This window comes from Gymnodraco acuticeps, unplaced genomic scaffold, assembly GCF_902827175.1.
Source record: "Gymnodraco acuticeps unplaced genomic scaffold, fGymAcu1.1, whole genome shotgun sequence".
Classification (NCBI taxonomy): domain Eukaryota; kingdom Metazoa; phylum Chordata; class Actinopteri; order Perciformes; family Bathydraconidae; genus Gymnodraco; species Gymnodraco acuticeps.
Genome location: NW_022991193.1, coordinates 96,862 through 122,183, shown reverse-complemented (window position 1 = coordinate 122,183; position 25,322 = coordinate 96,862). Strand labels below are relative to the sequence as shown.

General features: G+C 39.7%; 1 protein-coding gene across 1 annotated transcript; it reads left to right on the top strand.

The window, feature by feature from the left end:
• The first annotated feature begins 669 nt into the window (after positions 1-669).
• Positions 670-9,070, top strand: LOC117561241 (thyrotropin-releasing hormone receptor). Its single transcript, XM_034238535.1, has 3 exons — positions 670-798; positions 4,091-4,904; positions 8,684-9,070. The coding sequence occupies exons 2-3, from the start codon at positions 4,137-4,139 to the stop codon at positions 9,068-9,070; spliced, it is 1,155 nt and encodes a 384-aa protein (XP_034094426.1). The 5' UTR covers positions 670-798; positions 4,091-4,136.
• Positions 9,071-25,322: the final 16,252 nt, after the last annotated feature.

The following is a 25,322-nucleotide window of genomic DNA, read 5'->3' as shown; positions in this document are numbered from 1 at the left end:
AAGGTTGGTGAGCCATACATTGCACATGTCCTCATTTAGTCCTCCCAGACTCCAAGTCTCAGAGATGTTTGCTAAACTTTAATATGCACATTTAAGAAGCTGTATGTCTACTCTCAGAGCATCTGGAGCTCAGCATGGTGAGGTAACTAAATGATGTTTGCTATAGTTGCACAAAAAGGCTCCACTTTGTATTTATTGCTATTTCAATCCAGCGGCTATCTGTGTCGAGGCTGATGTGTTGAATTGCCGGTTCTCCGCTCTGTCCTCGCAGTGATTACAGGGTTTACAGCCCGGCCTCGTGATGAAGAGGAGGGGGATTGATTTTTAAGTTGGTGTGTGTGAGGCGGTGTGTTGCAGGGAGGATGGGATAGTGTGTGTGAGGCGGTGTGTTGCAGGGAGGATGGGATAGTGTGTGTGAGGCGGTGTGTTGCAGGGAGGATGGGATAGTGTGTGTGAGGAGGTGTGTTGCAGGGAGGATGGGATAGTGTGTGTGAGGAGGTGTGTTGCAGGGAGGATGGGATAGTGTGTGTGAGGAGGTGTGTTGCAGGGAGGATGGGATAGTGGTGGTGAGAGGTGTGTTGCAGGGAGGATGGGATAGTGTGTGTGAGGCGGTGTGTTGCAGGGAGGATGGGATAGTGTGTGTGAGGAGGTGTGTTGCAGGGAGGATGGGATAGTGTGTGTGAGGAGGTGTGTTGCAGGGAGGATGGGATAGTGTGTGTGAGGAGAGAGGGAGAGATGAGGAGAATGGAAAGCGCTCAGCGGCTGATTTCACCTGAGAGCTGCCTCCTGCAAACCATGGTGAGCTGCATGTTTATTATACACGTCTATCTTCTTTACCTGTAATAAGATAAGAAGTCATTTATTGATCCTAATTTGGGAAATGTTTCTGTTGCAGCATAAAAGACATGGCATTGTACAATACGAATGAAAAAGACTAGAAATAAACAAGAACGTATAAAATATACATGTTGAAAAGTTATTATATACATAAGTGTGTGAGGGGTGGAATATTAAATATGAAACTGAATATATAAATGTAAAATTGGTAATGTTGGTTTTAGAGCAGTATGTATTTATCGATGTTAAAAAAAGGGACGGTTCGTCTGACTTTTTTCTGCAAATCAACAATCTTTTTTTATAAAAGCATCAGATGATGTCATAAAGTGCACCTTCGTCTCAGAGGACAAACAGGGCTTCACTTTTTCCATTTCACAGTCAATTAGATATTAATACATTACATTTAGCTGACGCTTTTATCCAAAGCGACTTACAATAAGTGCGTTCGACCAACAAGATACAAACTTGAAGAAAACAGAATCATATAAGTACATCAGGTTTCATAGAGCAAAACATTTCAAGTGCTACTCAACTGGCTTTAGATAAGCCAGTCCTTTGTTAGTATGTAAGTGCTCTGTTAGTATATAAGTCCTTTGTTAGTATATAAGTCCTTTGTTAGTATATAAGTCCTTTGTTAGTGTAAGTGCTTTTTTTCTTTTTTTCATTGTATTGCTCGAAGTGGAGTCGAAAGAGAAATCTTTACAGATTTAAAATCCTAAGCAGTCGCGCAGGTTCTGATCCATTGTGAACCGTCATTGCTTCTGTTCTGCGTTTCCTTAATTCCTTAATAATTAATTTAACTAAAATCACTTTATTCCAGATGTATTATCCTTTCCCAGAAATATGAAATGCTTGTTAAACCAGACTTTCCATTTTAAACGTGTTTACGGCCCATTACAAGGTGTATTTTGCTATTTTAATGCTGTATTATGTTTTATCATTTATTTATAGCGCATGTTGTTTCATGATGCAAAAAGCTGTGTGTTGTTCCTTCGCTGCAAAGCCTGACTAGGGACAAGATTTAAAATATATCTGTACAGACTCTTATCAAATCTAAAGACTACACATTGGTTAAGCCCCATAGCCCCCTGCTTTTTTTTCACGAAACTGTGTCTCAGGGCTTCTTAACATTTAATTAAGTATGAATGTGTCATACTCACTTAACGGGACGAAACTCAGCTAACTGACGATACGAGCCATTGTTACCGAAACAAAACACAAGTCTCACAAGAAGCGTCTAAATGAGCCCTGAGCGAAAGCGGGCTAATGCTACTTTCAGTCATAACGAGCAAAAACGATCTTTTATACTTCATACTATCTGCACAAATAACATATCATCTGAAAGCTGAGATTCCACAGATTCCATTGGTATAAGTCTCATCACTGCACTCACTGAGCTAGCAGCCAGAACAGAGCAAGAAAACAACATCCGTTTTTAAAACCATAACAATAATTACGTCTTACCTTGGCTGTTTTGTGATCAAAAGTTGTGTTCAAGGGAATAAAAACACTGCTCAAGGTTAATCCAATGTCTCTTAGTCACTTTAAAATTATTACTGATAATCTATCCTTACATATTTGTCAAAAACGGAGATTTCATATGCATGCTTGTGAGAGCTACAACCCAGCTTCCGGTTGCATGCATTCACCAATGGGTAATGCTTAGATGGATTTTAGGAACTTCCCCTTGATTCTATTGGCTCTAATGGTTCAAAACAAGTGTCAATCATCAAAATCGACCGAGGGGGTACAGAGATATGGAAAATCCACCCAAATGACCCCAGAAGTGGGTTTTTTTTTCTAAATCTGTCTAAAAAGGTCAAATGTCACTTGTTTTGCATCATTCTTGATACAGGGTACTTATTATATGTTATAGTTTGGATTCCTAAAGCTTGTAGTCTACCATCCCATCATTCAAGGGTGGTTCACTATAAGTAATGTTTTTTTTTGACGGAAACTATCATTTACATTTGTGTTACTATGTTCAATCTGAATTTACTTTCAAATAAAAAATATGAATTCTGACTCTTCTACATCCAACTCACAGGTTTATCATTGCTTTGAGACAAAAGATTATTAATTTAACCCTTTTAGAAGATATGGTCATTTGTTCTGGGAATGTTATTTTCGAGCCTGAGACCTGAAAAACAGTCTCGGGGCTTAACAGGTTGTTATTAATTAAATGATTTCTTACAGTGTGAATCTTAACAAAATGTTGAGTATAACTACGCTTTTAATATCAATAATTATTACTCTTATTATTTTAAATGTTCAATATTTTGTTATGATTGAGATTAGATAAGAAATTGATAATTTCTGTTATATCTGCAATAGCAGTGTTTGACCACTTGGGGGTAGTGGAAACAAGATGTGAACACAGCATTGACAATACATCTGAGTTGATTTTTAGCAAATCAGAGCATAGCCGTGTAATCGAGGTCCCACCCCTATAAATCCAACAGAGCCAATCCCAAGCTGAGCATGACTTGTTAGCATTAGCCACCTAGCTGCTACGTTAGCACCATGGTAGATGTATGGCTTGAAAGACAAAATAACTGACCATGATATCTATAAATTAAAAGAGACTGGTGACGGTTAAAGATAATTAAAGTGATATCTCCTCTGATGTCTTCCCCCCTTTGTAAAGCATCAAGTAACTGAAACAACCAAGCTTATGCAGGAGTGACAACAACTTTCTAAACCGAAAGAAACTATCTTTGGGAAATGTTGATGAGATGTGTAATTTGTTTGTTTTAGTTTGGCCCATTTCCCATAAATCTAGGAAGGGTTAATAGACAAAAAACAGATAAAAGCCTCAAACTGAATGAACCAACCCCAGTTCGATTGGTATTCCCTTTAGTCCAGATTCAAAACTAACATTATATGAAGAAAAGAAGTACATCTTCTCAAAACAACCCAGCAATAGTTTCATTGATCTTGAGAGTCAACACAAAAAACAAGTTTTTAGGAAAATATATAAAAACAGAGACATTGGTTTGTACCAATAAAACCTTCTGTAATTTCAAAGCAGTCCTTATATTTGTCATTGTTGTAAAAAGACTTGATGCTTCAGTGAAAAGATAGATTGCAGAGGGGGAATGTTTTTCTAAGTCCTGTTTGTTATATATTGATTTGCTATCCCTAATCCCTTCAAAACAAAACCAAATGATCAAAACCACCCTGCACCAGCTTGATTGATTTCCCCTGAAGTGTTTTCCTCACAGTCTTTATGTTTCTCTGTTTTGTTCTTCAGGATCCTTCAGTTTAGTGCGTCTGGAGAGAAACTGATCTGCGACACGATGGAGAACAACACCCCCGTGTTTCAGGACGCCTCTCCGGCTGTAAATCTGACAGAAATCCCCCTGAACCCTCTGGAAGAGCAGCTCGTCACCATCGTTCTGACCTCGCTCATCTGCGTGGTGGGGATAGCGGGGAACATCATGGTAGTGCTGGTGGTTCTGCGCACCAAACACATGGTGACGCCGACCAACTGCTACCTGGTCAGCCTGGCGTTGGCAGACCTGATGGTTCTGCTGGCTGCCGGCCTGCCCAACATCTCTGACGTCGTGGCCTTCTGGGTGTACGGACACACCGGATGCTTGTTCATAACGTACCTTCAGTACCTGGGCATCAACGTGTCATCCTGCTCCATCACCGCCTTCACCATCGAGCGCTACATCGCCATCTGCCACTCCATCAGGGCTCAGTTCATCTGCACCGTGTCCCGGGCCAAGAGGATCATCGCGGCGGTCTGGATCTTCACCTCGCTCTACTGCATCATGTGGTTCTTCCTGGTGGACACGGAGGAAACCGTCTACGCCAACGGAGTCGTGGTGACGTGTGGATACCGCGTCTCCCGCAGCTTCTACATGCCCATCTACTTCCTGGACTTCACCTTGTTCTACGTGATCCCGCTGGTCGTTGCCACGGTTCTGTACGGACTCATCGCCAGGATCCTGTTCATGAGCCCGCTGCCATCGCATCTGACGGACCGGGACGGGGGGGGGTCGGTGCACCAGGGGCACAACAACAGCACCAACAAGGGCGCCTTCTCCGCGAGAAAACAGGTACTGAACCACAGAGAGGGCAAAAGTACATCAGTTACTCAGGTAGAAGTACAGATACTCGTGTTTAAAAATACTCTGGTGAAAGTAGAAGTACTGACTAAACTTCTGTACTCAAGTAAAAGTAAAGAGGCTTTGAAATGTACTTCAGTAAAAAGTACCCATAACTAGCAGCTGTTTTAAAGAGTACCTGACCTCCCTTTATATCAATAGAACTATAATGTCATTGTTAGCTAATGAATGTTTCCATGCTGAACAACGGCAACATGACAACGTTTCCATTGGTCCCTCTTCTTTAGAGAAGACCAGGAAATGATGGATACACGGATCGTGTTCAAATCAATAGGCACGCAATGACTCTAAAGAATAATGATCACGCATCAAACACACATTTAGACTAAAGGACCAGCTGTTTGGAAAATGAGAGAAGTAGAAGTACAGGTATTTGAGTTCAACATGTAAGAAGTAGAAAGTACAGGTATTTGTGTTCAACATGTAAGAAGTAGAAAGTACAGGTATTGAGTTCAACATGTGAGAAGTAGAAAGTACAGGTATTTGAGTTCAACATGTAAGAAGTAGAAAAGTACAGGTATTTGAGTTCAACATGTAAGAAGTAGAAAGTACAGGTATTTGAGTTCAACATGTAAGAAGTAGAAAGTACAGGTATTTGTGTTCAAAAGTGAGAAGTAGAAAGTACAGGTATTTGTGTTCAACATGTAAGAAGTAGAAAGTACAGGTATTTGTGTTCAACATGTAAGAAGTAGAAAGTACAGGTATTTGTGTTCAACATGTAAGAAGTAGAAAGTACAGGTATTTGTGTTCAACATGTAAGAAGTAGATAAGTTAACAGTATTTGGGTTCAACGTGTAAGAAGTAGAAAGTACAGGTATTTGTGTTCAACATGTAAGAAGTAGAAAGTACAGGTATTTGAGTTCAACATGTAAGAAGTAGAAAGTACAGGTATTTGGGTTCAACATGTAAGAAGTAGAAAGTACAGGTATTTGGGTTCAACATGTAAGAAGTGGAAAGTACAGGTATTTGTGTTCAACTTGTAAGAAGTAGAAAGTACAGGTATTTGTGTTCAAAATGTAAGAAGTAGAAAGTACAGGTATTTGAGTTCAAAATGTAAGAAGTAGAAAGTACAGGTATTTGAGTTCAACATGTAAGAAGTAGAAAGTTCAGGTATTTGAGTTCAACATGTAAGAAGTAGAAAGTACAGGTATTTGGGTTCAACATGTAAGAAGTAGAAAGTACAGGGATTTGAGTTCAACATGTAAGAAGTAGAAAGTACAGGTATTTTGGGTTCAACATGTAAGAAGTAGAAAGTACAGGTATTTGGGTTCAACATGTAAGAAGTAGAAAGTACAGGTATTTGTGTTCAACATGTAAGAAGTAGAAAGTACAGGTATTTGAGTTCAAACATGTGAGAAGTAGAAAGTACAGGTATTTGGGTTCAACGTGTAAGAAGTAGAAAGTACAGGTATTTGTGTTCAACATGTAAGAAGTAGAAAAGTACAGGTATTTGAGTTCAACATGTAAGAAGTAGAAAGTACAGGTATTTGGGTTCAACATGTAAGAAGTAGAAAGTACAGGTATTTGAGTTCAACATGTAAGAAGTAGAAAGTACAGGTATTTGGGTTCAACATGTGAGAAGTAGAAAGTACAGGTATTTGGGTTCAACATGTAAGAAGTAGAAAGTACAGGTATTTGGGTTCAACATGTAAGAAGTAGGAAGTACAGGTATTTGGGTTCAACGTGTAAGAAGTAGAAAGTACAGGTATTTGTGTTCAACATGTAAGAAGTAGAAAGTACAGGTATTTGAGTTCAACATGTAAGAAGTAGAAAGTACAGGTATTTGAGTTCAACGTGTAAGAAGTAGAAAGTACAGGTATTTGTGTTCAACATGTAGAAGTAGAAAGTACAGGTATTTGTGTTCAACATGTAAGAAGTAGAAAGTACAGGTATTTGTGTTCAACATGTAAGAAGTAGAAAGTACAGGTATTTGAGTTCAACATGTAAGAAGTAGAAAGTACAGGTATTTGAGTTCAACATGTAAGAAGTAGAAAGTACAGGTATTTGTGTTCAACATGTAAGAAGTAGAAAGTACAGGTATTTGGGTTCAACGTGTAAGAAGTAGAAAGTACAGGTATTTGGGTTCAACATGTAAGAAGTAGAAAGTACAGGTATTTGAGTTCAACATGTAAGAAGTAGAAAGTACAGGTATTTGAGTTCACATGTAAGAAGTAGGAAGTACAGGTATTTGTGTTCAACATGTAAGAAGTAGAAAGTACAGGTATTTGATGTTCAACATGTAAGAAGTAGAAACGTACAGGTATTTGGTTCAACTGTAAGAAGTAGAAAGTACAGGTATTTGGTTCAACATGTAAGAAGTAGAAAGTACAGGTATTTGAGTTCAACATGTAAGAAGTAGAAAGTACAGGTATTTGAGTTCAACATGTAAGAAGTAGAAAGTTACAGGTATTTGGTTCAACATGTAAGAAGTAGAAAGTACAGGTATTTGTGTTCAACATGTAAGAAGTAGAAAGTACAGGTATTTGGTTCAACATGTAAGAATAGAAAGTACAGGTATTTGGTTCAACATGTAAGAAGTAGAAAGTACAGGTATTTGGTTCAACATGTAAGAAGTAGAAAGTACAGGTATTTGTTCAACATGTAAGAAGTAGAAAGTACAGGTATTTGGGTTCAACATGTAAGAAGTAGAAAGTACAGTATTTGAGTTCAACATGTAAGAAGTAGGAAGTACAGGTATTTGTGTTCAACATGTAAGAAGTAGAAAGTACAGGTATTGAGTTCAAACATGTAAGAAGTAGAAAGTACAGGTATTTGTGTTTCAACATGTAAGAAGTAGAAAGTACAGGTATTTGAGTTCAAAATGTAAGAAGTAGAAGTACAGGTATTTGAGTTCAACATGTAAGAAGTAGAAAGTTCAGGTATTTGTGTTCAACATGTAAGAAGTAGAAAGTACAGGTATTTGTGTTCAAAATGTAAGAAGTTGAACCGTCGAGGGGTGTCATATTGAAAGCCTTTTTTTCAAAGGGGGCACATTATTGAAAAAATTTGGAGAACCACTGGTTCAGAGGATAATCCATCTTCATTAGAAAATGTTAAACTCATATGAGCCTTTCTCATTAAGGAACCCGTTTAAGCCAGATTCTTCAGTGGAGTCAAGTCAAGGTTTTGAAATAGCATACCTGTAAGAGTTTGTGTCCCATGTGAATGCAAAGTTCTTGTGACGGAACGTTATACCAAACCTTGAAGCGTTAAGCTCTGGAACGAATGGTTAAATGAATCTGAATCTTTAAAGTTTGGTTTGAGATTTCTGATGGATTTGCCAGGGAATTGTTTTTCTCTGCCTGAATTTCTGTTGTCTGTCAAGGTTTTTAAAAACTTGCCAAAAAGTTGACTGAATCGTGGTTTGTTTTCGTGCCCTTTGTTTACTGTGTGGCAAAGACTGGGAAGGATTTGGATTACAAGTACATCAGTCTGTTTTCATCTGCAAGTGAATGTTGCTAATTCTTACAATATCTGCTTTCCAGTAGTATGAAAAGTCAACTAACTGTGACCAATTCAAAATTGCAAAAAACCTTAAATAAGTAGGAAAATATGACGAGATGGGATGTATCCCTAGATACAGCCTCATATAACCATTCCCATATCTTTAGACTGTTGTTGTTGAACATTTTTCTAACACCATGGCATGATGGAAAACACAGTTAACATACTTGCCTCAAAATCACGTCCCGACCTTTCCTCTGCATCAGATCACGAAGATGCTGGCGGTGGTGGTGGTCCTCTTCGCCCTGCTCTGGATGCCGTACCGGACTCTGGTGGTGGTGAACTCCTTCCTCGACCCGCCGTACCACAACACCTGGTTCCTGCTCTTCTGCCGCATATGCATCTACACCAACAGCGCCATCAACCCCATCATCTACAACCTCATGTCGCAGAAGTTTCGCATGGCGTTTAAAAAGCTCTGCAAGTGCAGCTGGAGGCGGCAGGAGAAGGCGGTGGAGTTCAACGCGCCGATTTACTACAGCGTGATGAAGGACTCGTCGCATGAGAGCAGCGAGCCGCTCAACGAACAGGAGGACGTGATCCAGAGGAGAAGCAAACTCAAGCAGGAAGACGAAAGCAGTGATCCTAAATAGAAACTGAAGCTGTGTCTCAAATCACGATTTTCTGTACTTCATTTGCTTTTTTGAGTGCATAGTGGATACCAAAAAAGTCCTAGAAAGACAAGGTAAACTTAACTATGTGCATTTAAAAAAAAAAAAAAAGAGGAATAGTTTCGACGAAAACTAAAAGGTACCATGGGGTCGGATTAGAATATTCCAAAGGGGGGTTCGTTTAGCATGACACGCTTTAAATAACCAGTGGCGGCGCCAGAGTATTTGTGTTGGGTAATCTATGATAGGGCTATGGTTGCAATGTAATTACATACACGCTCCCCTTGACAGTGAAACGCCACGCGTGAGGTTTAGATTATTTCTGGACTTAATCCAACCCAACCCCTGTAGGGGGGTCTGGGGGGATTCTCCCCCAGGAGATTTTTTTAAATACTAACATAAAATACACATTCTGGTACTCTCTTGAGATGAAAAATAAATACATCTATTACTACACATTTAAAAAATGAATGCCATTTTAGTTTTGTGTTACTTTGTTCTGAAAGCTGAACCTGCTGCTCGTCACAGAGAGAAGAGGGAAGAGGCTGTGAATTACTTTACATTGTGGATAAGGGTGGATAGCCCCCATTGTTCTGTGTGTCAACATGAAAGACAGCCCACGCACCTATCAATCACCAAACCGTGGGGTCTTATTTCATTACGTGTTGATACGTACTACAGCAAAAGTATTCTCCGTCGGGACTTCCTGCAACAACACCACGCCGTTATCTTGATTCTGATTGGCCAGAAGACATTATCAAAGATGTTCTATTGAGAAGACGATCACTACGTGACAAAAGTTTTCAAAACCGTTTCTAGTCTTCGGTATTTCCAGACAAGTGGCTACTGAAATCAATCTTACTAACTGCTGTCTGTGCAATTTACTCCGCGCGAGTTGGCAGACTTTATTTTGCTTACATGGTGGGGCTAAGGTGGGGCTAAGCTATTTCTTGGTATGGCTGTAGCCTACCCCAGCCATACCCTGGCGCCGCCACTGGAAATAACTAAAGGATAAGTTAAATAAGAAAGTAGAAAGAAAGGGAGGTCATAGAAAACTATTTCTGTTAAAAAGTGAGCAATGATTGAGTCAGTATCTCACACTGCTCTGTAACTTAATGAGTGTTTTTAAATGTCATTTCATAATATGTTTCGTAATGCTCTTGATGTCTTTCATTTTCGTAAAGCACTTTGAATTGCCTTGTGTTGAAATGTGCTATTTAAATAAACTTGCCTTGCCTTGCATCACAACACAAAGTATGGCAACATTGATTCGTTAGATTTAGCAATGCTGGACATTTCTCACACGATTGCCATCTTGGCTAAGCAGCGGGAGTTAGCCGATCAGTCGTGATTGCAGTTCAAGGGAACCAAGTGTGGAGGAAATTCTAATTCCCTTAAGAGAAACTGATAAATGGAAGTAATAAAGGAAGTCTAAATACAATTGAAAACGATCTCAAATGCAGGAACAGAGCCACTTCATCCTCAGAGGATAATATGGCTTACAGTCACACTCTAGTAGAGAGAAAATAGCCAACTGGTCCCACCCATCAATTATTTTAGACATTATCTAAACATCCCCATCATTAAACCATAACATCCCCCAGTTCTTAACCATTTGTAAATCCCCCTTTTACACTTCCTGAAAAGTACATCCTTAACATATGTCTCTGTTAAACACATATAGGACTACACATACTATTTAAACGAGTAAAAGGCAATGAGAGTATAAGACATAATCTATATATATTATTTAAATGACTATATGAACATTTGACAAGACACACAGCACTTACAAAACAACAGTTAAAATATGTGGGTTGTTTTACTTTTGTTGGTAATATATCACTAAACTGGTGTCAAAATGAAACCACTCAACACTGGCTGAACAACATATGCTTACAGTTAAACGTACAAAAAACAGTATGCATGATGTTCAGTGAACGACCAGTCAAAATCGAAGGATCCAACGTGTTTTTTAACGGAGCAGAAATAGAACTAGTCTCCCAGTTCAAGTATCTTGGAGTCGTACTGGACTCAAACTTGACTTTTAAGAAACATAAGAAAGTATCAAATACCGTTAAATTCAACTTGCAACATTTTAAACAAATCAGACCTTTCTTAACTGTCAAATCTGCAAAGTCACACCTCCACTGATTCCATCCCACATTGAATACTGTTTGACAAACTGGTCGTTTGCTTGAGCCACAAACCTGAAACCCATAGAACAGCTGTTCAAGAGAGCTATCCAGGTGTTTGACAGAAAGCCACATTCAAACCACCACTGTACCATCCTGGAGAAACACCATTTCTTGAGTTTTGACCATTTAAAGTCTTTTAAAAGTATGTTCTTTTAATACATGTTTACATGGACTGCCCCCCAGGGCCGGCCCTGACCAATTTTCTGCCCTAGGCAAGATTTTAGCTGGCGCCCCCCCCCCAAATGCAGACACTCCCGTATGCATGCACGTGCACGGTTGTGGCATGACCACCAAAACAGAAAGATATGGACACAAGATGTGTGCAACTGTATTTAGTATCCTATCCATGTGGACATGATTTAATGATTTTTTTTTATATTGAAGTTGAGCATCAATCTGGTGCACTTTGAGAGCAACATGACGAGCTCTATAGATACATCTCTCAACACCCATATGAAACAGAACTGTAGGCAGATTTTCTTTTTCTTTATGGATATTTTACAAATCACTCCCCTTTCAAACTGTATTCTTGTTTATTAATAACAACTTTTTTGTACTGTCATATAGTATTTTATACCTGTTTTTCACCTATTCTCTTATTTTTTTTATAACTATAATGATCATATAAAGGTGTGCCTTTACCTCACTGAGCTGAGGTTATCAGAGCCGCTCAGTCTTTCAGGAGAGAGCTCTCTAAAGCTCTCCCCCCGCGGCCGCTCACACAGTAAATTCCAATGTTAATAAAAGCACACAGAAGCTGTGTACGTTTTTTGGGAGTTAGATTTATTTTTAAATTAACACAAATTCAAAATGTAAACCTATAATTGCACACTAAAACCATTATTTTAAAAAAAAAGAACAATTTCACATAAACCTCTGGTTTTTACTGGGGCAGTTCAACTTGATTTGTGGGGGGAGTGCGCCATAGTTTATGGGCGCTGTACGCAATATATGCGTAGTTCTGTTAGTATAAGATAATAAGATGTACTTTGTTGATCCAAAATTGGGAAATTGTGTTGTTATGAAATTTCCCAAAAAATATTCTTTTCATTTCTAACTTTTTTTTCTTCTTTTTTCTCCCCAATTTTCGGCGCCCCCGATGGGTTGATGCGCCCTTAGCATTCGCCTATACTGCGTATGCCAAGGGACGGCCCTGATGCCCCCCCCCCCTAGGGGAATTCATCCACAGAAAACACACTGGACGCTGCACTAGGTCAGAAACCAGAGGACACTGTGAAGTCGACCGCAGACGGACCACTTTTGGACAAAATGTCCTCTCCATTAAAGGCAGCTCTTTGTGGAACAGCCTCCCAACTGAGACACGGGATTGTCCCACTCTCAAAAGCTTCAAAGGTCAACTCAGAGAATGTTTGAGAAACAACCAGACGTGCAATCACCGCTAAATGCACTTTAACACAGGGGTATCTGCTTGTGCACTTATTCACTAGCAGGAACCACACCACAACAATGTGACGTTTGTACGTTTTTTGAAGTAACATGTGAATGATGTGAGGGGGGTGAAGGGATGATCTGGGAGGACGAGCTATGGTCCGTGCAGTGGGAGACTCAGAGTGGGGGTTCCGTCTCCGGCATGATCTGCGTGGGCTGATTACGGGCCCCCCAGACGGTACCTGGAATTAAGGTGTTAGTATACGCGGTATATAAACATGCACCGTTTAAATATGAATGGTGACGGGCAGAGGATGTGATGGATGTATCGCTCGGTGTGAGTTGGAAAGGGGACTGTATGGGTAGAAAGGGAGAGGGAGGGTGGGTTGAAAGGATGGAGACGAGCAGTGGCCGGAAGTTTTGTCGGATATAAATAGGGGTGGCCGTGGTTCGAGGCGGAGTTTTAGGCGTGGCCATGCTCCTGAACCTATGTTAACATTTTAACTTCATTTATGTCGTTGCTGCTACATTGTACTGCCATGTGATAAATACGTGTGTATGCTGCTCTTGCTCTTTCTGCATATCATGTATTTCTGTTTGCTATGTTTGTAAATGTCATGTTCTTAATGTTTGATGTGAGGGACTACGGATGGAAAGTAGCTCAAATCCGGCATATTTACACTTGAAGCATTTTTTGTTTTAAGTGTTCATTAATGTGCAATGTCCCTGTCAAATAAACCATTAAATTAAAATGAAATAAGGTTAAATAGGCAGCCTGTAATAAATTGGAATTGCGATTTGAAATTCAAGAGAAGTGTATCGGTAAGTCATTGAGACACAGCATAAGGTTATTTTAATGTTTAAGATGCTGCCGTTTCCACCTGTAGATAAAGTATTTATTGAGGCTTAAAACCGTATAATTCATTTTGTCTGCAGCTGAATCTTTGGGGTAATAGTTGGGGTACTTTTGCCCTAGTGTTGTAATTGCAGTACCGTTAGACTTAATGGGACTTAATGTGCATCTCCATGTGTTTGGTCAAAAGAATGTGAATGATTCTGTACGCATTTATTGTGATATAAAGTGATGCTATTGATGCATTATCGTGCTATAAAGACAGTCATTTCTGTGTATCTGAGATGACTGATTATTATTATTGAACAGGAGAGGACTCTTTAAAGTAGAGACACTACATACTGATATACACCTGAACATCAGCAGGAGAGGACTCTTTAAAGTAGAGACACTACATACTGATATACACCTGAACATCAGCAGGAGAGGACTCTTTAAAGTAGAGACACTACATACTGATATACACCTGAACATCAGCAGGAGAGGACTCTTTAAAGTAGAGACCCTACATACTGATATACACCTGAACATCAGCAGGAGAGGACTCTTTAAAGTAGAGACACTACATACTGATATACACCTGAACATCAACAGGAGAGGACTCTTTAAAGTAGAGACACTACATACTGATATACACCTGAACATCAGCAGGAGAGGACTCTTTAAAGTAGAGACCCTACATACTGATATACACCTGAACATCAGCAGGAGAGGACTCTTTAAAGTAGAGACACTACATACTGATATACACCTGAACATCAGCAGGAGAGGACTCTTTAAAGTAGAGACACTACATACTGATATACAACCTGAACATCTGCAGGAGAGGACTCTTTAAAGTAGAGACACTACATACTGATATACACCTGAACATCAGCAGGAGAGGACTCGTTAAAGTAGAGACGCTACATTCTGATATACACCTGAACATCAGCAGGAGAGGACTCTTTAAAGTAGAGACACTACATACTGATATACACCTGAACATCAGCAGGAGAGGACTCTTTAAAATAGAGACATTACATACTGATATACACCTGAACATCAGCAGGAGAGGACTCTTTAAAGTAGAGACACTACATACTGATATACACCTGAATATCAGCAGGAGAGGACTCTTTAAAGTAGAGACGCTACATACTGATATACACCTGAACATCAGTAGGAGAGAACTCTTTAAAGTAGAGACACTACACATTGATATACACCTGAACATCAACAGGAGAGGACTCTTTAAGTAGAGACACTACATACTGATATACACCTGAACATCAGCAGGAGAGGACTCTTTAAAGTAGAGACACTACATACTGATATACACCTGAACATCAGCAGGAGGAGGACTCTTTAAAGTAGAGACACTACATACTGATATACACCTGAACATCAGCAGGAGGGGACTCTTTTAAACTAGAGACCTACATACGGATATACACCTGAACATCAGCAGGAGAGGACTCTTTAAAGTAGAGACACTACATACTGATATACACCTGAACATCAGCAGGAGAGGACTCTTTAAAGTAGAGACACTACATACTGATATACACCTGAACATCAGCAGGAGAGGACTCTTTAAAGTAGAGACACTACATACTGATATACACCTGAACATCAGCAGGAGAGGACTCTTTAAGTAGAGACACTATATACTGATATACACCTGAACATCAGCAGGAGAGGACTCTTTAAAGTAGAGACATACATTACTGATATACACCTGAACATCAGCAGGAGAGGACTCTTTAAAGTAGAGACACTACATACTGATATACACCTGAACATCAGCAGGAGAGGACTCTTTTAAAGTAGAGACACTACATACTGATATACACCTGAACATCAGCAGGAGAGGACTCTTTAAAGTAGAGACACTACATACTGATATACACCTGAACATCAGCAGGAGAGGACACTTTAAAGTAGAGACACTACATACTGATATACACCTGAACATCAGCAGGAGAGGACTCTTTAAAGTAGAGACGCTACATTCTGATATACACCTGAACATCAGCAGGAGAGGACTCTTTAAAGTAGAGACACTACATACTGATATACACCTGAACATCAGCAGGAGAGGACTCTTTAAAATAGAGACATTACATACTGATATACACCTGAACATCAGCAGGAGAGGACTCTTTAAAGTAGAGACACTACATACTGATATACACCTGAATATCAGCAGGAGAGGACTCTTTAAAGTAGAGACGCTACATACTGATATACACCTGAACATCAGTAGGAGAGAACTCTTTAAAGTAGAGACACTACACATTGATATACACCTGAACATCAACAGGAGAGGACTCTTTAAAGTAGAGTCACTACATACTGATATACACCTGAACATCAGCAGGAGAGGACTCTTTAAAGTAGAGACACTACATACTGATATACACCTGAACATCAGCAGGAGAGGACTCTTTAAAGTAGAGACACTACATACTGATATACACCTGAACATCAGCAGGAGGGGACTCTTTAAAGTAGAGACACTACATACGGATATACACCTGAACATCAGCAGGAGAGGACTCTTTAAAGTAGAGACACTACATTCTGATATACACCTGAACATCAGCAGGAGAGGACTCTTTAAAGTAGAGACACTACATACTGATATACACCTGAACATCAGCAGGAGAGGACTCTTTAAAGTAGAGACACTACATACTGATATACACCTGAACATCAGCAGGAGAGGACTCTTTAAAGTAGAGACACTACATACTGATATACACCTGAACATCAGCAGGAGAGGACTCTTTAAAGTAGAGACACTATATTCTGATATACACCTGAACATCAGCAGGAGAGGACTCTTTAAAGTAGAGACACTACATACTGATATACACCTGAACATCAGCAGGAGAGGACTCTTTAAAGTAGAGACACTACATACTGATATACACCTGAACATCAGCAGGAGAGGACTCTTTAAAGTAGAGACACTACATACTGATATACACCTGAACATCAGCAGGAGAGGACTCTTTAAAGTAGAGACACTACATACTGATATACACCTGAACATCAGCAGGAGAGGACTCTTTAAAGTAGAGACACTACATACTGATATACACCTGAACATCAGCAGGAGAGGACTCTTTAAAGTAGAGACACTACATACTGATATACACCTGAACATCAGCAGGAGAGGACACTTTAAAGTAGAGACACTACATACTGATATACACCTGAACATCAGCAGGAGAGGACTCTTTAAAGTAGAGACACTACACACTGATATACACCTGAACATCAGCTGGAGAGAACTCTTTAAAGTAGAGACACTACATACTGATATACACCTGAACATCAGCAGAAGAGGACTCTTTAAAGTAGAGACACTACATACTGATATACACCTGAACATCAGCAGGAGAGGACTCTTTAAAGTGGAGACACCACATACTGATATACACCTGAACATCAGCAGAAGAGGACTCTTTAAAGTAGAGACACTACATACTGATATACACCTGAACATCAGCAGGAGAGGACTCTTTAAAGTAGAGACACTACATACTGATATACACCTGAACATCAGCAGGAGAGGACTCTTTAATAGTAGAGACACTACATACTGATCACCTTTAGTCTATGTTTGCTAATGTAAATGCATGCAGGACAAACTTCGAAGTAACACAAATACATGTTTTACCTCTAGAAAAAAAGGCTTTTTAGTGATTGATACATTCAATTATTCATGACAGTGTTGAGTGTCAAATTTAAATAAATCATCTTGACAGTATTCATCCAGTGTGTTCTTGGGAAACTGTCGATTTACATAAACTGAAACACATGCGCCATCAGCACAGCCCCGAGTAGAGAATAACACATTTCCATTTATTAACGAATGCATATCTCACCGTGTTTGATTTTTAAATCCTTTTATTTGTTTTCAAAGCCCTAAATGGGTTGGCTCCGGCCTATATAGCTGAACTCCTCCAGCGCTACACCCCAGGCAGAGCCTTAAGATCTGCTGACCAGCTGCTGCTGGTAGTACCTAAGACCAGGCTCAAACCCCGAGGGCACCGAGGCCTTCGCAGCAGCTGGCCCCAGGCTCTGGAACACTCTGCCCCTCCATGTGATGTCGGCCCAGACCCTAGGGGCTTTTAAATCCACACTGAAGACACACTACTTCTCTCTGGCCTTCTAGTTAGAGTGGGGTCAAGACTCCTGACTGTTCCATGTGTTGCTTTATCTGTTGTGATTTATTGTGATGTAATGTGTTTTTTATGTGTTTAAATTACATGTACAGCACTTTGGCTCGACCAAAATCGTTTTTAAATGTGCTCTACAAATAAAATTTGATTTGATTTGATTGTCACACCTTTTTGCCCATGCAGCTGTAAACTATAAAAGCTTCATACATCTCAGTGTGTTAAAAACATGAGATTAAAATATAACATATGTCAGTAAGAAGGAGTGAGGCGTTTTATTGGAGCTAAATGGCTAGAGTGGGTTAATGCCAATAATCAGGTGCTTTGTAATGCTGCAGCCACGTTCTCCGTCACGTATTGTATAAAACATTTGAATCCCTCTGGACAGAATGCATGCTGAATTTCCTTATAAGGAGTTTTTATGATGAAAGTCTGCAGGAAATAAACACAGGGAAGCAGCAGCCATTGTTTTTGATCCTTTCAGTGACAGCATGGATCAGTAGAGAAGAACCGCTTTGCTGTTTTCTATGACAGTCTTACAAAATGCAATATCTCTTCTAAGGACTCGTCAGAAAGAAAGGCATCTTTGCAAACACTTTTCTCTGCTTGGAGCATCAATTTTGCAGAAATGTTACACTCAAACGTCCAGACAGACACTACATGTGTGTTTCAAAACTGACACCGGCCACTTTCTGTAGAGAAGCAACTTGTTCTTTAAGCAGCAACTTTAAACAGATGGTGGCAGGTTGTCGTGTTGTTGGACCGATTGTAATGACAGACTTATTCCGTCTTCTGCAGAAAAAAGCATGTTCCCCTTTCACAGAGCTATACTTGATAATCACTTCATGGTTGTTGTTCACAAAGCGTGCACAGATATGATTAAACACACAGTCTGAGTGTGTTTTATTGTCTGCAGAGAGAAGTGTTTTGCAGCATGATTAGGGTTCTTTATTCCTCTCATGCTAACCCCACTTATGTTTGCATTAAATAACAACAATAATGACCTACAACAAGGACCTATGTTGCATTCACTCATAGATATATGGTAATGATGGGTTCTTTATTTCAAATGTAAATGTTAAACACGACCAAAACTGAAGTTATTGTACTTGGCCCGAAGAATCTACGAAACAAATTATCTAAAGATATACTAACTATGGATGGCATTAATTTGGCCTCCAGTGAGACTGTAAGGAATCTTGGTGTTATATTTGATCAGGATTTATCCTTTAACGCCCACATAAAATCAATTTCAAGGACCGCCTACTTCCATCTACGTAACATTGCAAAAATCAGGCATATCTTGCCTCAAAACGATGCAGAGAAACTAGTCCATGCATTTGTTACTTCAAGGCTGGATTATTGTAACTCTTTATTATCAGGGTGTACCAAGAAGTCAGTCAAGTCGCTTCAGCTGATTCAAAATGCTGCAGCTCGTGTACTAACCAGAGTTAGGAAAAGGGACCACATTACTCCTGTGCTGGCTGCCTTACACTGGCTCCCTATAGAACACAGGATAGAATTTAAAATTCTTCTTCTCGCCTACAAAGCCCTTAATGGGCAGGCGCCATCTTACCTTAAAGAACTCATTATACCCTACTGTCCTACTAGGGCATTGCGTTCCAAGAATGCAGGGTTGTTGGTTGTTCCTAGAGTCTCTAAAAGTACAATGGGAGCCAGAGCCTTTTCTTATCAAGCTCCACATTTGTGGAATCAGCTTCCAGTTTGTGTTCGGGCGGCAGACACCCTATCCGTTTTTAAGAGTGCGCTTAAGACCTTCCTTTTTGATAAAGCTTATAGTTAGGGCTGATTAGATTCAGCCCCTAGTTTTGCTGATATAGGCTTAGTTTGTCGGGGGACATCTTACTTCTTCCTTCTCTCTGTCTATACCTGTGTACTCTCATGTTCCGATTAACCCAGCTTCCCCAAATGTCTTTCTTTTTGGTGTCTATATACGCCGGGATCCGGAGTCATGGATGATCCTGCGCTCCTCTGTCCTGCATCGCGAGCCCTGGATCTTGAGTCGTGGCTGTGGTCCTGGATCATAGGTCCTGGATGGATATCCTCGTGGATTCATCTTCCTATTATACACACATGCATTTCCAAACATTTGGACTACCTATGTTGCAAATGTATTATCTTTTCAATTTACACACGGCATCTATTGCACGTCTGTCCGTCCTGGGAGAGGGATCCCTCCTCTGTTGCTCTCCCTGAGGTTTCTCCCATGTTCCCTTTAAACTGTGGGTTTTCTTCAGAAGTTTTTCCTTGTACGATGTGAGGGTCTAAGGACAGAGGGTCTAAGGACAGAGGGTCTAAGGACAGAGGGTCTAAGGACAGGGGGTGTAAGGACAGAGGGTGTCGTATTGTCATACTGATATTCTGTACAAACTGTAAAGTCCACTGAGACAAATGTAACATTTGTGATATTGGGCTATAAATAAACATTGATTGATTGATTGATTGAAATGTAAATGTAATTAAAGAGGACATATGATGCTCTATTTCAGGTGTATATCAGTATGTATTGTCTCTACTTTAAAGAGTCCTCTTCTGCTGATGTTCAGGTGTATATCAGTATGTAGTGTCTCTACTTTAAAGAGTCCTCTCCTGCTGATGTTCAAGTGTATATCAGTATGTAGTGCCTCTACTTTAAAGAGTCCTCTCCTGCTGATGTTCAGGTGTATATCAGTATGTAGTGTCTCTACTTTAAAGAGTCCTCTCCTGCTGATGTTCAGGTGTATATCAGTGTGTAGTGTATCTACTTTAAAGAGTCCTCTCCTGCTGATGTTCAGGTGTATATCAGTATGTAGTGTCTCTACTTTAAAGAGTCCTCTCCTGCTGATGTTCAGGTGTATATCAGTATGTAGTGTCTCTACTTTAAAGAGTCCTCTCCTGCTGATGTTCAGGTGTATATCAGTATGTAGTGTCTCTGCTTTAAAGAGTCCTCTCCTGCTGATGTTCAGGTGTATATCAGTATGTAGCGTCTCTACTTTAAAGAGTCCTCTCCTGCTGATGTTCAGGTGTATATCAGTATGTAGTGTCTCTACTTTAAAGAGTCCTCTCCTGCTGATGTTCAGGTGTATATCAGTATGTTGTGTGGGACACTGATTGCCGAGCGCACGCGGCTCCATTCGGATGCTTGGCTTAGATCCAACTGCTGAAACGTGGATGGCGGGTAGCCGATGTCGAACAGATCTTCGTCTAACTCCGGTGAGTTGATCAGCAGTTCGGGATCCATGGTAAGTTGAATGTTCTCGTGGTAGTGTTTAGCTTGTTTGAACCGTGACGACGTGCGGCGTGAATCACGGTCTGGCTGTCAGTCCTTGAAAGGATGGAGACGAGCAGTGGCCGGAAGTTTTGCCGGATATAAATAGGGGTGGCCGTGGTTCGAGGCGGAGTTTTAGGCGTGGCCATGCTCCTGAACCTATGTTAACATTTTAACCTCATTTAAAGAGTCCTCTCCTGCTGATGTTCAGGTGTATATGTAGTGACTGTACTTTAAAGAGTCCTCTCCTGCTGATGTTCAGGTGTATATCAGTATGTAGTGTCTCTACTTTAAAGAGTCCTCTCCTGCTGATGTTCAGGTGTATATCAGTATGTAGTGACTGTACTTTAAAGAGTCCTCTCCTGCTGATGTTCAGGTGTATATGTAGTGACTGTACTTTAAAGAGTCCTCTCCTGTCTGAAACCATGTTGGAGCGCTAGCCAATAGGAGCGTGAATGTTCCAAAGTGACCTGAGTATCTGCAGCTTTTAGTAAAGCTGCTCTTGTCTCATCAAGATGCTGCATGTTTTCTAAATGCTGAATGTGTTGTCAAGTTGCTGAAGATGTTCTTCATGTCTTTTGGAACATTTATGTTTTAATATCTGCATCGTTTCTGAAGCTTTAGCGTGTTCCTCCTGATGGGAGAGTTCTGGACTGTTGTAGCACGTTAGCACGTTAGCACCGGACGGCCACCGGACGAACGCAATCTTCACATCAGAATCAAATGGTTTGTATTTAGTCCCACAAAGGGAACATTTAAATCCGATCCGAAGTAAGAAATAAAATAAAATCATGGCCTGAGGTCATTTAGATATTTGTGTTCGAGACTCTTTTTAAAGAGCGTGAATAAATCACACAATGAGTAACGGCTGTTATAATGAATGCCCTTTGGAGAACAATGAGCGCTGCTCTTCAGTGAGGAGGGATCATTTCTCCCCTGCAAAGAGCTCCGTCTGTTTTTAGTGTCTGCACACATAATCAGAGTGGAGGAGATGTTTCAGGAAGCGTGAAGAGACCGTCTATTATTTCCTGTCCATAAACCCTCGTGTGTCGGAATACATTTTGTTCATTTAAAGAACAGAGCAGCGAGAAAGGAAATGTTTTATAGTATTAATGTATATGTTAATTTAAATGTGTTATGTTACTATTATTTTTAATAGTCTGAGCCGAGGTGGGAGAAGTACTCAGATCTTGTTCTTGAGTAAAAGTAGAAGTACTCAGGTCTTGTACTTGAGTAAAAGTAGAAGTACTCAGATCTTGTTCTTGAATAAAAGTAGAAGTACTCAGATCTTGTACTCAAGTTTATTTATACAAGTGATGTCATGTGATTTAATGTGATGTAATTAAGGAAGACAAATCTCTGTGGTGTGAAATGTTTATGAGGGCAATCTTGTATTAAGCACTCCTCTCTCCTCCAGCCGCAGATTGTGACCAATTATTGATGTTTAGCTCGGATGACGGCATGTATTCAACTGTTCTGATAAAAACGACTCTGTAGCTCGTTGTCTACCTTGCTACGATTGTAAAATCATGTTGTTTGTATTTATACAACGTTATGTTCATGAGTTATTGATCCGCGAAATTCGAAACGGCCTATGGGTGTTTCTCAATGTCGAGGAAGGCTCCTCCAGAGCCACTATTTCAAGGATGCTACGTCATCGAATCCCGCCGAAGGACTGTTCCAATGTCCAGGATCCTTGGAATTCTACCGAGGACTGAATCCTTCATTGCGGGAAATTTTGAGGATGCACCAGTGTATCCTCTGCGGTCTTCAAATCCCCACAATGCTTTGCGCACGGACCAATTTCCCAAATCTTTGGCGGAAAATGTAAGGCGGGGGCCTCTCATATGACGCACACCTGCACACTTTCTAGCCTGTCCCATTCTTCGTTCTCCGAATGACAGGAAGGATTCTTGCCTAGCCTCTGATGGACCTGACTCGGAGGACATGTCCTACCAAGGAAGCGTCCTCGACATTGAGAAACACCCAAGGACTCAGCAGCGATAGCTTTGTATAAATGATTTGGGGAAAATAAGACTTAAAGCGATCTTCTTTGCCAGAGGGTTTCAAGAGCACCGCCTTTTAAAAGACATCCTTGGTGAGTTTTGAGAAAATATGAGATTTAAATGTGTGTTTTTAGTGTAAAGATTGATGCTAAATTAGCCGCGGATAACCGTTGCTAGCGTGTTAGCATAGCTACCACAGCTAACCGTTGGTATTTTGCCATTGAACATGAACAATGTACACTTAAAAAAATACAAGGTAAAGCTAACTGTAGCTGGCTGTATAGAATGAAAATGGTTGTTAAAAATGACAGAGTGTAATGACATGACAAATCATTTACATTTTAAATAGTTTATTGCATTTTTATTTGTTTGAGACTTAAGTAATACTGTATGCAGTTGCATTTAATTTATGTGTAATTATATAGAGATTAATACGACTCTTGGCTTTGTTGTCAAGATCGGGTCTTTTGTTTGAGATGTAAAGTCCAGATTCTGGATTTGTCTGCAACGCGGCCCTCCTTGCTGGAGTGCTGTGGCCGTTTGCAGTCTGGCGAGCCACCCATTGAGCAACCTGAAGAGAGAGGGAGGTTTATTTCACCTTTCTTCAACAATAAGACAGTATATTTGTGTTTCTTCACAAGCTGAAAGCAGAGTGTGGTTCTGGAGAGCTCCAACGACTGAAGTGATGTGAGGTTGGACTGACAACCATTAGCTCTAAATGAGAGGGATTATTCTATTGATCTGATATTGAGTTGTTGATTATATTTGTTTTAAAGTATTTAATGCATTGTGATAAGTTTACTTTAACTGTTACAGTTCGAAATAATACATTGAGCAATAAAAAGATATAGATAGATATAGCTTAAATACTAATGATTAACTAACACCTCGCTTAAAATTAATAGGAATAACTAAACATAAATAATAACACTAAATTATAGGAACAAAATATGAATACAAATTAACAGGTAAAAGCCAATGGAACCAGATACTCTCAAATATCATTAAAAAAGGGTACATTTATTATTATTTTGGTAAGAATTCTGTGAATTGTTGTATTGATTGCTTTATCTTAAAAATATGCGGAATATCTTCCCAAAGAAAAGACAATAAATATGAATTGTGTGTGACCCTTTCAAACGTACCTGCTGAGTCTTCCTTCACCTTTGCTGCACAGTATCCATCTTCTCCTGAGCGACCTGGATCTTCTGATGCGCTGCCCAATATTCTTTAGGGTTAGTGGAACTGATTCATTGATATATTTCTGTGCTCAGTACTTACTTTGGTGCTAGTGTTAGAATAGTATATCGAAAATATGTTAAGAAAATGACATAGTATGTGGAATACTTCTACATCCCTTACTTATAGAGTTTGCTAAACCAATATCCTGATCCAACCTAGAATTAGAGTAAACCTTTGTTGTGTATTTTGGGTTTGGGATACCTTCTATGCTGAAGCCATCGTTAACATTACAGATCGCCTACCAGCAGGGTAAGATTACATAATGGGTTACACTAGCAATGCTAATTCATGCTAACTTGAAAGCTAGCTGGTGAATCTGAAATTAAAAATGTTGTTGCCGGCCTGATAACATTTAAATATTGTCCTCTTGCTGGAGCTTGACCAACTTTTCAGACGTCAGAACATTTGATTAAATTAACTATTTTTTAGTTTTCTGTTGTATACAGTATATTTGAGAAATATCAAACCATCAAAAAAAATCAGTCCAGCTCAGGCATCAATGGTTCACTTCTTTATTTTATTTGTTGCTTTTTAACAGCGCTCAATGGTGGGTTGAAATCATTAGACAATCAGTTTTAAAAAGGTCTATTAACCTCTTGATCTAACTATAAATTAAACACAGTTGTGTTCGTCTTAAGTTAATTGTGAGCAATAAATGTTAATGTGGTTGTAGCCAACATGCATAGGCTCCATGGTGCCAATAACAAAAAAGGCCATTTATACTCTGGGAAAATACAGTAATAAATTCAGTAAATGCAGCAGGGTTATTAATCCAGAAACACATATATATAATAGGGAACAATTTAATGCACCGTTAACACAAGAGTACTTCAATACCTACACACTTTAACTAAAGTAAGGTTTTGAATGCAGGATGTTTACTGGGTGATTTTCACACTGTGGTTTTAATATATTTATTTCAATAACTCTGTTGAGCTTGTGTTTAGCTCTATTTATATCTCACTGAACAAAGTCCCTGTATGTGAACTGGTTCAGCTGATAAGGCTGGTTATGAATCAAGAGGAGCTGCAGACAGGAAGGGGAGTTGAAAGTGAAAGTATGAAGTCAGACTTGTCAGACTGCCAGACGCCATTTTACACCTGGAC